The sequence below is a fragment of the Blennius ocellaris genome, assembly GCF_963422515.1.
Source record: "Blennius ocellaris genome assembly, chromosome: 15".
NCBI lineage: Eukaryota > Metazoa > Chordata > Actinopteri > Blenniiformes > Blenniidae > Blennius > Blennius ocellaris.
The window spans coordinates 17,771,274-17,785,466 of record NC_137664.1 but is presented as its reverse complement, the minus strand read 5'-3'; the positions used below and the strand labels follow the sequence as shown (position 1 = coordinate 17,785,466).

At 39.0% G+C, this 14,193-nt stretch overlaps 1 protein-coding gene across 1 annotated transcript in view; it reads left to right on the top strand.

Moving 5' to 3' along the window:
* lrrtm4l1 (leucine rich repeat transmembrane neuronal 4 like 1) overlaps nt 1-14,193 on the top strand; it is a gene marked incomplete at both ends in the record, with an annotated part of 79,909 nt that overhangs the window by 28,380 nt on the left and 37,336 nt on the right. The window contains one exon of the mRNA XM_080509941.1: nt 4,192-5,822. Coding sequence (XP_080366067.1) covers nt 4,192-5,822 — 1,631 coding nt within the window. The remainder of the gene's footprint in view (nt 1-4,191; nt 5,823-14,193) is intronic.

Sequence of the window (14,193 nt, the reverse complement as noted above, 5' to 3'; positions counted from 1 at the left end):
GCAAGACATTCACGAGCACTTTGGGAAAAACAGGATTTGTTACTTAATCTTAAATTTAAGTTTGCAACTAAAATTGTAACATGTTCTTTAAAAGAAAGCTGAAAGTACAAAGTAGAGAGTAAGTAGTTACTCTGAAGTGTGAATGTGTCTACGGTTATCTGTCTTTTATAAAATGGTATAAATGATGAGAGGATGGATGTTCAGTTAATATACATTTTTGCCATATTATAAACCATTGTATGATGAGGCTAATTAAAAGTATGTGTTCATTAAGAAAGTTTTAGCATTCAGGTGATGCAATGAAGAAAATAACATTAGCAAGAACAAAAACACAAACAGGGGAAGTAAGCTTTTTTTTACAGTAATGTCATTGTAATACTAATGTGGTATAAAATCTCACAATAGATTAATCAGTAGCATATTTCTGCGATTTTAAAAGGCAAAACTGGGGCGACAAAACTAACAATAAAATGAGAGCAGACAACTGAAGAGCCTGAAAAGAGGTAATAATACATTGAAAGCTTCCTTTGTTGAGAGATATAAATGTCCTTATTCGCAGCATCACTCAACGTGCGACCCGAACAGAGCCCTAAGTCAAGGATATGTCCCTTGACATATAGTGTAGTCACAATGCATTAAGCTGGCGACACATCTTTTAACTTGTTGGCTTTTTACTGGAGTTGAGGAACGCAAAATCAAACAAGCCTGTGAGGTTGAGAAACTGGCTGTCAAATAAAATTTGAAGGTTTTCACATCAGATTGACTGATAGTCACAGTCAACAATATTTCATACTTTTGCCTCAGTTCTACAGCTGACTCGCTGCATTATCCCAGACTTGTGTCCAGGTGCAGCCTTGGCACTTGGCAAAACTCCTGCACAAATGATAAAATTGTTTATATTTCCAGATATTTATATCTGGAAATACGTTCTATGCACGCAAGGTTAATTAAGGTTAATTTGTTATGGAGAGTAAAGACTGAAGAGAGCATTGTTTATTTTACTATTAAAAAAAATAGCATTTGAACGAAGTACTAAATACTTTATTGTCAGTCACCAGTGACACATGATGAAAGTCTCAAATCTCAAATCCTTAAAACTGTGTGTCTGTGTGCGTGCGGGTGTGTGTGTGCATGTGTGTGTATATAGAAATATACAAATGGGAGAAAGCTTGGTTTGTCTTCCTGTCAGGATGAGTCAGAGCGTTTTCAAAAAGTTGTGTCCTCAGTGGCTCCCAACCCCAATTGACTTGTAAACAGACACCCAAAATGTAACAAAAGGTTACCAATTTCACTTGAAAACATAATTTAAATGGTGCCTAAATGTCAGAAAGCATTTTTTTCTTTGGCAATAGTAACAGACTTTTCTGTTTCACGAAACACAGATGCTGAATGTTTGATGATGACAGTGAAATATTAGTCATAATAAGTCATTTCACGTTCCTTGTTATGTTGAATAAGATATTAGTGGGATGGTGTTACCATTTTCCTTTTTATGTTTTCTTTTCCGACAGAATATCACTATATCATGATATAGTTTGAGGTGTTATAATGAATCTATCATGTTGAAGAATTTTTCTACATGCTTGGTACAATGGCAAGTTGATGGTGGGGTCCTTCTCATAAATGACCATGTCTTCCGCATATTAGAGAAATGTTTTTTCAGCAAAACAGTATCTTCATAGTTTTGTTTTTGTCAGTGGTCGCTGGTATTCAGCGTAATAACAAAACTACACGTTACATTGTGGAGTAGTCATTTGGTTAGGGTCAAACTACACAAATAATTGTTAGGTTTAGAATAAAAGACAAGGAACAAAGCTCTAGTCTTTCACAATATTGTGAAATAGGGTCTCGGTTTTCATGATACATGCTTTTACCAGATTAGTTGGCTGGTTCTGTCTTGTAAGTACTACAGCCATTTGAAGTTGCCCGTGGCAGCAATTACATATTACTCTACTCTGAAAGCTGACCTTCAATGTACTGGTGGCTTGCAGGGATTGCTATGCCAGCATTTTTACAGGAGATATCACACACTCCGGTGGAAATCATAATTCCTGATGATGTTGGCCAGATTTAAGTCTTTAAAATCTATTGTGTCAATGGGGCTTGCTTCTCAAATTTTGGCAGAGCGATCTTTTAACAAAAGTAGCTTAGAGGGTGACCACCACACTGCTCTTTCCATATCTTTTAATATCAATGCAGCTATAATCATGCCATTTCTGTGTACTGAAATTTGTAAATACCTTTAATAAGGAAACGGCAAAGCATAATGGCAGTGCCTGAATTCCTAAGGGGCTAAGCACCGTATTCCCCAGACTATTGAGCACACCTGAATATAAGCCGCATCCGCAAAATTTAAAAAGAAATAAAAAGTACATATATAGGCCACACTTCACCATAAGCCACAGGTGTCCGCATTGTAACAGAGCAGGAATTTCACTGCTTGAATACGGGGATTGTTCATATATTCACCAATTCCCACAAGTCTTTCTTTCATAGTGCTGGAAATTCCTGTACACAGCGCTGCTGTGTGTGTGTTTGCCATCCACCTGCTGCAAAGAAGCCCATGGAAAGCAGCAGAAGACGAGGTCACAAAGAGCAGAAATATCCCTTTTAGGCCAAGATTTGGAAAAGCAGATGTACTCAAAACAGCATGTATCTCCATACGGATGTAGAATATGGCGTAAAAATCCATAAATTAGCCACCTCATTGTATAAGCCACAGGATTCAAAGCATGTGAAAAACATAGCAGCTTATCCAGTCCAGAAATTACGGTACCTTGTTCACACAATAGATTGTTTTTTAAAAACCATGGAAGGCCCTGCTGGAACACTGAGCTCCCACAAACAACAATATGGAGTGGAACTGGTGGAGGAAGTTATCAAACATATCAATTAACTCTGAATTAGACAAAAAAAACAACAACTTCAACAGAGAAGATATCTTAATATCTCATAATCAAGTTCATCATGAAAACCTGAGGATATTATTTTAGTCACAGTCATCAATAGTAATAGCAATGGAAGCATTGGTCCAAAAAGAGTCCAGTCGTGAATCACATTGACTATTTTAGATTAACATGTTAAATTTACCTTCTCTAAGTGTTCTCCCAGTCTTTTCAGTGATCTGAGGGACGTGTTCGAGATTCCATATTCATGAATGTATAGGCTGTTTCAGATTAAGCCCTCAGTGTGTCCCATTAGTTGATCAGTTTTTTGTTTTTTTTAATGCATAACCCTTTACTAGAAAAAGTGCTGACAATGCTGTAACGCAGGATAAAAATTGATCTTGTCTCACTGTAAAGGGTTTTTTCTTTAATTTTCTTGAAGACTTTCAGCTACAAGTGCTAGTTTTCCCTTTTTTCAATGTGGAGGTTGTGGGTTATTGCAAATGACTGAAAATCTTCAAAACTGAATGAGAGAGGCTTCAGCTAATCTCGTGAAATCAGTAATTTCACATTATCTGACAAATCTTAGCTGCTTTTCAATTAAGCCATGAGTATCCTTGAAGCTTTATCAGAATAGATGAATAGAATTCATCCATATTGAAAAATTCCTGTTCGAAACAACAAAGTGCTTAAGAATGGCGGCCCTGCCAGTAAGTGTACTTTAGCAGAAAGTTGTGCTCTGACCTGGTGGATATTAAGGATGAAAACGGGATAAAATCCACAGACATATTGAAGAGTATCTTAGACAATTTTTAGGACAGAGTTACTGTTCCATTATCAGTGAAGGAGTCATTCGAAAACATGCCAGTTGTTCACATTGTGTTCCCATTACCATGAACATACAGTTTGTTCTTCACTATTATGAGCACAAATGAGGAAAGAAAGTCAGCTGTACTTTGTGAGGGGATGATGACATGCCATTCGTACCTTATTATAACAGATATCAGATTAGGGCTTTGTCACTGCATGCGTGAAGATGTCATGATGTTTTTCAGAGTTTCGAGATTTTCTCATCTTCGATAATTCTTCATGTATATGGAGAGGACTGGTACTATTATACACTGAAGCAGATGTGAAACTATTCTGTTTGCATTCAGTTTGATATCAAATTTACAGAAGAGTTGTGTTCACTTTGCAAATATCTGTATTTTGTGATGTCTGTGGCTGCAACTCCATTTTAGGCAATTTTTCTTAAACTATTTTCTTGATTTGTATTGCTCACAGTTTTTTTTATATTCTCTTGCAGGTCCATTGTTCTGTGATGGACGACTGGTGCACCTCCTCTTTCCTTTGCTCCTCCTCCTGCGGGCTCCCTTGTTATTCAGCTTTGGTGAGCGGACCTGTCCCAACAGCTGTAGATGTGAAGGAAAAACAGTCCATTGCGACACGGCTGGATTTTTAGATGTCCCTGAAAACATCACTGTCGGCTGCCAGGGCCTCTCCCTACGCTACAATGAACTACACACCCTGCTACCGTATCAATTTGCTCACCTCAGCCAGCTCCTGTGGATATACTTGGATCACAATCAGATTTCGGCTGTCGACAGTCGAGCATTCCAAGGGGTCCGCAGGCTCAAAGAGCTAATAATGAGCTCCAACAGGATAACGTCGCTCCACAATTCGACCTTCCATGGAATTCCAAATCTTCGTAGCCTGGACTTGTCCTACAACAAATTGGAAATTCTGCAGCCAGGTCAATTTCATGGCTTACGAAAATTACAAAACCTTCACCTGCGTTCAAACGGTCTCTCCAATATCCCAATCCGAGCTTTTCTGGAATGCCGAAGTTTGGAATTTCTGGATTTGGGCTACAATCGAATCAAGGCTCTTACCCGCACCACCTTTCTCGGGCTACAGAGGTTGATGGAGTTGCACCTGGAGCATAACCAGTTCTCACGGATCAACTTTTTTCTATTTCCACGTTTGGCCAATCTGAGATCCCTCTATCTGCAGTGGAATCGCATCAGGGTGGTCAACCAGGGCCTTCCTTGGAATTGGTATACACTTCAAAAGCTTGACCTGTCTGGAAATGAAATACAGACACTGGACCCGGCTGTGTTTCACTGCTTGCCCAACCTACAAGTCCTAAACCTGGAATCCAACAGGCTGTCCAATGTGTCTCAGGAGGCAGTGTCAGCATGGATCTCTCTGACCTCCATAAGCCTTGCTGGCAACATGTGGGACTGTGGGACTGGCATTTGTCCGCTTGTAGCCTGGTTGAGGAATTTTCGGGGAAGTAAAGACACCACTATGATATGCAGCAGCCCAAAGTATCTCCAGGGAGAAAAAATAATGGAAGCCACAAGAAGTCACGGTATTTGCGAGGAAACTGATTACGTTTTGACAGAGACTCCTTCACCAATGTCAGAGCTCATTTCTGAAGCAACTGTTGAACCAACCTTTGCCCCTACGAGCGGCTCTCCACCTATGCCACCAACAAGCACCTACGATCCTCTCCCACCATTCAGGCCTCGACCCATTCCCAATCCGACATTTCCGGGGCATGTGAGCAAAGATCCTAGAGACTCAGTGACTCGGCCTCGACCCACTCACATACCACCTCCAGAGATGGAGCACATGACTCTACACAAAGTGGTGGTGGGCAGCGTGGCGCTTTTCTTCACCATGTCCCTAATCTTGACAATTATCTATGTGCTGTGGCGGCGCTACCCAGGTGCAACAAGATTGCTGCAGCAGCGATCCATGGTGGGACGGAAGCGTCGCAAAAAGAGTCCCGAACCAGAACAGAACCTCAGCTCCCAGCTCCAAGAATATTACATGAGTTACAACCCTGCTGCAACACCAGAAGCATTGGAGGTGCTAGGCAATGGCACTGGTTCCTGCACTTGCACAATTTCTGGCTCCAGGGAGTGTGAGGTATGATTCATCGCATCAGCCAAAAAATACAAACTCAAAATCAAAATACAAGGCTCAACAGAGAGGTAAATCCTTTATCAAATATACCCTGTGAAAACCTTCAAAAAGAAACACTTTAGCTCACAGTTAAGCACCCTTGACTCTTCATTCACATCACGCTTGACTTGAAACGTTAGATGTCTCCAATTATTCTCCCTTTTACTTTAGAATCGAACCCTGAAGTGGAAAATAGATAATAACTAATGTCATCCAAAAGAAATAATCTAAAACATGAATCCAAACAGCCGCAATACCACAATAACATGATGAAGAGCTCTGCGCTTCATCATGTTAAAATTAATTGAGTGTGACTTTGATTACGTTTTTCCACTTGGTTTTTATCTTCATATTATTTGCTATATAAACTTCCTTTTTTGAAGCCACACTTTTGAAAATGTTCTTCATGGTATGTTGATTTCAAGAGACAACGAATAATTGGACACCATCTGACCAATTTGTAGACATATGCTCCACATTAGCATTGCATGGCTCAGGTGCTGTCAAAAAATTTGTTTTGTGTGTTGTATGTTTTGAGGATTGGTGTGGTTTGTGTGTTTATGGGATTTTATGTTTATGGTAATATTGGTTGCCAAAATTGTTTATTTTTCTTGAAGTTAATATTTTATATTAAAGCAAGGCTTTGTCTTTCATTAGGCTTTTAGTACAATACTTTTTTTTGTGATTTATGCAAAGCAGTGGAAGTCTATGGAGAGCATTGGCCCTAACTATTGATAATGCAATCACACTACAAAATAAAGGTAGTTAGGGAAAATGTCAATGCATCATAGATTGGCAATTCTTTCATAGCTTGGCTCAAATGTCATTATTATTATTATTATTATTATTATTATTATTATTATTATAAATATGAATTTATTAACTGGAGTAAATTTGCCAAAAAGATAGCGATAAGGATACTATTTTACCATTTTTATAAAGGCGTTATGAACATAATTTTTAGCAGCTTCCAATCATTTATACATTTTGATTAAAAAAAAACAAAACGGCAACAAAAAATATATAATCCTTGTGTAATACCAAATGGTCCTTGAAGTGTTTTCAAACTCCTGGCCACAGCAAGTTTTCAATGTGTCCCTATACCAACACACCTTATTGACAAGAACAAGCCACCAAAACTCTATGCAGAGCCTACAAATTAGGCATTTGAATAAAACTAAACAGTGTTGACACCCCCCCATGGTAAGATAAGGAATAATAATCAAAATTGAATCCACGAGCTGATGTTTGAGTTCGACGAGTACCTAGTCAAATGCAACTTTAAAGAAACTCAAGAAATTAGTGAGAAACTACACATTAGAATCCTATACTGTGACTGTTATCAAGATTGGAAGGATAAAAAGCCATATTGATGTGTTTTCAAGTGCCAGGAGCCACAGTCCAAAGACTGGCATTGCAACCGTATGGTTGTATGCCTCTGCCAATCAGCAGAGTTGCTTTTAGCGTCAACGTCTTTACAGACTCATATATATGTGAACATGTAGTGAAGACTGCTCAGGAAAGTTCAGGAATGGCATATGGCTTCTGCCAAACAAGGAACACGGATTTCAGTGCTGTGAATAAACATCACCCTACGCCTGCCCTAGCAAGGACGGTGGAATGAGGGGTCAGATTGCATCCAAGGATCAACCAAGGCCACCCTGATGATGCTGAGCAATTCTGGTACAAACACACAGATGCAGAGACTCCAGCGCACTCGTGCTATACACGGCTGGTCTCCATGGACACCACTGAGGATGATTCCTCATCATATATAAGCTTGACTAGCATTTGACATAACCTATTCCAAGTAGGAAGCTTTCACTGATCAGTTGAGTGGTGAGATGACCATTTACATTCAAAGAAGTATCCAACTCCAAGAACCCCATCTGCCCAGGCCAACCATGGAGGCGGGATTATAAGGAGTGTTTCTCAGGCAAATGGTAAAAGTAAACAGCATGAGAAGAGGACTACAGTAAAAATCTTCCAACTTGCAAACTGAAAAAACAAACATTTAGGCCAAAATCAGACCTTGATGCCATTAAGTTTGGTGGATGGACCTGAAAACTGGACAAATATCAACAGAGCATCGCAAGCTGAAAGACTTTGAATGCTGTAGTCCTCGAGGAAATGTGCCAAATCCACAAGATTCCTGTGATTGCAAGTAAGGGCTTTGTCACCAACTACTTTAAAAAGGTCATGACTTATTCTGTTTATTACAGACAAACTCTAGCCAGACATAGTTCCCCTCCTCACTTTTTGACATAGTGGTCACCATCATGAAAGATGTTCATTCATCACATACACGTGTTCAAATGTGGAAGTTGTTTTGGCTCCACCGTGACTGTTGAAGATCTGTGATCTGCACTGTATGTTTGGAGGCCTTGCCACTGCCCTTCTGTGCGAGTCTGTCTTGGTGCATGCTTCACACTTGGGGAGATTTATGGTCATTTTCACAGAGGTGAGGCAGGACTGTAATCCCGAAGCTTGTGATGCGGCTCAAATGTGGATCACTCTGCCGTGATAAGAGGCATGTTTAAAAACGAGGCTAATTGCAATCTCAAAAATGGAGTCAGACCAGTTTAAAAAAATAATTGAAACACGCCTAAGTACTTTTTTTTTTTTTTTAAACAAAATTATTGAAAGCACAAAGAGATGAAAGATTTAATTAATCAGTCATTAAAGAACATGATCTCGCTTCAACAATGATTTGAGTTTTGAAAACTATCATCTTAACTGTACTGGATCTTAGCACTTTTTAATATTTTGTTTTAAGTTCAATGATATGGATGCACCAATACCACTTTTTTAAAGGACGAGTACAAGTACAAGTACTGATACAAATAATTAAAAATATAAAGTAAAATCCTCCTGGATCCTCTAAGCGACATTGGGTTAACTCTGCTGGTTTTGTCCAAATCTTGATATTTTGGCAGAACATAATTTACAATCAGGCTTCCCTTTTGTCATTGTCATGATATTTAAGAGTCTCCAAGTGCTGATATTGCTCGTCCCCTTTGATGTTGCTAATAGATAGCAACACGTGATACTTGCTGCATTGTAGCCGCGATCTTTTACGAATATGAGTACCCTATGCAGTATTGGACCCGATACTGCATATTGGTACCAGTATAGGCACATCCCTATGCCGCACTATAATTTTGTATTAAGTAACACAACATCAATGAAGGGAAAGTGAGAAACAAAGTTGCAACTTCCAACCAGTGGGAGATGTGTTTTGTGCGAACAGCGAGGGCTCCTTGCAATAATTTAATTTGATTATGCGGTTTTATGGAGTCAAGGAATCTAACTGTTCCAAATTATACACATTAAACAAGTAAGTCATTATTTTGTAATGGATCGGTCTCTGTATGGAGCATCTCATTTGTAATAGTAAACCAAACTGTGCAATGACTCTACTGGGATAACTGATTAAGTACGGCAGAGCATATATTTCCCTCCGTGGTGAAATTTAGCAGCAAGGGTCAAGTGAATACAAAGTAAGTCAAACAAGGCAATTGATTCTCAGTAAGTCATGACTTCTGCTTTATATAGACACTGGAGCGCTTGCAGTTTTGGCTTTTTTTGTCACATCGACTGTTAAATTGCTCTATATGGCTGCTATCTCCTTCAATGGCACTTTGCTACATTGTTCCCTGTGCCCGGTATTCAGAGGGAAAGGCTGACAGGAGGAATGGGACATGTTTACTTACATGAAAAGCTCCAATATATGGAGCTGCTATTATAGTTGTGGCAGATTGTACTGATGTGGAAAAAGTCTACAAGGTAGTGACTGAAGGAAGCATGGTGTGACCTAATTAGGGGCTGAAAGAAGGTGTGTGCTGAGTCGTGGCTTTCTGGAATATTCTTATATAGGTGAGTGTTTGTGTATGCAGAGGCTTTTACGAGACTAATCAAGCAAGTCTTCTAGGTGAGTGAAGAAGCTCTTTCAAGGTACAGTCCAGTGGTGATAGACGGGGTGAAACACATGTACACTTTAAAGCCAATTAGGATGCTATTCATCCAAAAGAGGTTTTGACTCCGTTCAGGCAATTCTCTTAGGGGACTTATTCACTTTCAATTGCAACGTATGTCTCAGTGGCAGAAAGTTTTGATCCACCCCAACCCTTTAAAAAAAATATTCAAAAGCTTGTTATGTTTGCATTTTCACACTCTTTTTTTTTTTTTTTTGCTTTGAGATGAGCCACTTGCTTGATTGAGCAGACGCCTCAGACATTTGCTGTTATCGAGACGCTACTGGAAACACAACAATCATACTTTCGTATTCGTAAACAGAGAACCGGAATGTCTGAGCATGTTCATTCCTGACCGATAGACGGCTCTTCTCCAGACATCAAAAACAGAGTTGGAAGTTTTTTTCCATAAACAAACTTTTTGCCTGAGCAGTGTGCATTGTGAATGAAAACAAAACAGAACTGCGGCTGCTGCTGCTGCATGCAAAAAAACGGGACCTTGTCAGAGATGAGGATCCTTGTTTTAAATCCAAATTTTGGATGCCTCGCTACATTTCTTAAGAAGATAAGTTTAGTTCCATTCCAGCTCATGTCCAAATATATTCAAACAAGAATATTGTGCCTTCTCCATTGTAGCTCATCCAATACACCCATTTTAAACTCCCAAACTGGCTGAAAGGGTTAGAATAAAAGGCTCACAGTTTAAAATTGGTTGGAGATAGGATAAAGCTGCTTCACACCAGAATGGTGGAACAACGTACAAACATTTTACGATTAAAAATAGGTCTCTTAACTTAAAGTATACTGAAGTCTTATACAAAGAGGGATGATTTTTGTGTGTTTTCTCATCTCAAAATATCAATAGGACATTTTTTTGCCCAAACAGTTTGCCGAATATTTAAGAAATGTTATTGAGCTCCAAACGCACCACAATTCCTGTGGTTAAAAACCCCGCAATAAAAACAATAAAAGTAAGCCTGACGCTAGTAATGTGCCTATATATAGACAGGCACATTAAACAACTGAAATAAAATAAAACAAAAACTGAGGCTGATGTTTCTGATTTCACATTAACAGCTATTAGCAGTTATAATCATAAAGAAATCAATTTGTTTTTCAAAATGAAGCAGGATGAACCCACCCCTCACAGAGCTTGAATCACATTAGGATGCATCCTCAGTGGAGATCTTTTAAATCAACTGCCCTATAATGGTATTAAGATGCAGCCCTTGCCATTATACAACAGTATTGTCATTTATTTTAATTTAGCACATTGTTTCTAGTTGCTAATAATATCCCCACATGAAGAGTTTCTCAAAAAAGTTTTTTTTTTTAGTCTAATGAGATAATGCATTCAGTTTGTCTCACTTCAGTCAATTTTATGGTTGCATAATGTGATTACACCATAATAATGATAGCCCATCTTTACAAAAGATGGGCTACTTGTGAGTGAACGCTTTGCTTTAATTTCTCATAATATTCTAATAGAAATGTGTACCTGAGGAATGTATTCTCTATATTGCGGTTGAAGATGAAAAGCATTGATGGTTGGTCCATCTGTTAGTCGACCTGATGTCCAGTGGGAGGCCAGATTGAGCATAAAAGTAGAAAAACATGACATGCAACATGCATGTCAGTGGCAGTTACAGGCACTATAATTTTTTTTCTCAGCCATAGTAGTGACAACATTTCAGAGGAGTTGTGCACCGTTGGCCCCTGTGCGAATTGCGTGCAATGCTCCAACTTGTAAAACATGAGATGGTGTTTCTCAGGCATCTGTGAGATAACGTCCCTTTATTGCCACGGAGGAATTCAATGCTTTGCACAGCCACATACCATGAATTAATGCAACTCTCAGGAGAGTCCTCATGGCTGCATTTCACCGCTCCGTAAACGTTAGGAATTTCTTGTTGGTAGAAGTAATGCCACAACAAAGTTAGAAATGTCTTATTTTTCTTATCACTGTATGAGAAGAATACAAAATCAACGATGGACTGATATTTTATTGGCTGGTTCAGAACTGGAAGCCTTTCTCAAGACTTTTTTTTTTAATGTTGCCGATTTAACATCCGCTTTATTGTTATTACTAAAGTCAGCGCTGATGTGACTCTTCATGTGTGTTTTCTTCTCTCGTATTTCCTTTCATAAAAATATACATCCAAATGTCATTTTATTTGAATAGTAATTCAAGAAAAATGTTAAGTGATTCAACCTTTGACATCCTGGTTGTGATGTAGTGGTTTGCCCTCATGTTTCATAATGAGAATGTCATGGTTTAAGTCCTTGCATGTTTTTCCTGTCAGTTCATAGCTTTTCTAAAGCTCTCAAGAAGCATGCATTTGAGCTACAGAGGTACACCGGTACCCCTTTTTAAAGGACAAGTACGAATACTAACATTTTAGTTACTTGCTGATACAGAGTACCAATACAAGTACTTATGAAATGCCTTTTAACCTAACTTATACTCTACACACAAACGATACATGAAGGCTATGCGTTGCCATGAACCATCTCCATGTACCCTCTGCGTTGACGCTAAGCGCTCCTCCAATAGCCTCGAAGGCTCCAGTCTTCCACTGAGTCTACAGTGAGCACAAGATGCTCTGCATACTGAGAACTATATAGACTGAGGGACTGAGCTAATTAATCACACGCTGTTACCGTGTGTAGCATATACTGTAGCATCACTGGTGTGTGAGCCCCGAAACTCTTTAGTATGTAGCATGTAGGACAACTCAAAGTAAATTCCTCCTGGTTCCATAGAGTAGTAAACTAAATGATCTTGATATTTTGGCAGGACATAATTAACAGTCTGTCTTATATTTGTCAATCTCATTTATTGTAAAGAATCTCCAAAGCGTGGAAATTGACTTTCCCCTCTGCTCTACCTGCTGTTGATGATGCATGACGTCACATAATACATGTCAGGTTGTATGTCGAGTCGTATCCGACCCGATACCATTATCGGAATTGGTGAATCCCTATTTTGAGATAAATTAGGGATTTTAAAATCACCCATTGGTGAATGTGAATATGAGTGTTTCAAAGTGGATACCCTGTGTTTGATGGATTGGAGGTGTTTGCTGGGATTGGCTATAAAAGATACATAGAAACGGTTTGTTTGTTTCAGCGAAACCTTTTCGCACTCTTCAGTTAACTGCAAAAAAGAGCAATGCTCTGCCAATAATGGAAAAGCAAATAATTTGAATAATAAAACAGAGTAACTGATGGCTTCCATCTCATAAAAAAGGGAAGGGGTGTTTGTGGAACCCCACCCCCAATCATCAGTTTAAAATGAATTATTAGATTTGTATTCAGATTGTGACCTGTTAAAAGCTTAAATACAATTTACTACAAAGCTAAATTGACATTTCTGGAGCTAACAGAGCTATTATGTTGTCCCCCTCTACATAACCGTAACCCAACTCTCATCATCTCAAAAACAACCCCCTCCCCTCACACTTTCAACATCCCTGACGGGCATCTGCAGTAGTTTGTTTAGGAAGCAGGGGGGTGTTCTACTCTGTTGCTTATTTCAGGTGTTTAATAATTGAGAAGCTGGCGTCAGCCCGGTTTAGTTTGATGAAAGTGCCATCTCGCTGGTCGGCACAGCTGGCTCTGGCTTTCATTACGCCTCTGTGCAGCACCAGCAGTCCCCACGGAACCGAACGTGTAGCAACAAAAGCCAGCGCGGCACTGTACCCTGCTGTGGCTACAATTCAGTGAGGTATTGTAAATGCTGGCATGCAATGGTGTTGAAGCCCAACGGGAGACGGTTTGCTGTATGTTTCACTGCGGTCCAGAAGGTTGGTTTTTTTTTTTTTTTTTTTTGCAGGAAAAAGTTTAATTCACCCTTATAAATTCATATTTTATCGTACAATGAGGAGACTTCTGTTTCAGTTGAGGCTAGCTACAGCTATCCAGAGAGTTTTGCTGGAATCAGCAATATCCATTCGCAATCATTTCATACTGTACCCATTGAAAATAAAAGTCATGAGATATTATATCAGCTGAAATATCTTTTGGAGGGGAAAAAGTCCCAAAATGACTACAAACCGTTGAAAATCCACTGCTAATACAGCCAAGTAATTAAAATGGAGACTATACAGCACGCATAAGCCTACATTGTATCTCGTGTGACTAATGATGCATTGTTTTTAGATTAAAATAGTAATTACAGTGTGAATGTGGAAAACAATGTGTAAGAGCTACATTTTTCAGTTATCCATAGAAATTACCAATGTTCCTTTCGGCGAGAGAAACAAAAAGTGACAAGTTTCAAACAATGAGGACAACTTTTAATCTACAGCTTGTTACAGTATTGTTGAAATGGAGGATTAATCTCTTTGATACAGTATATA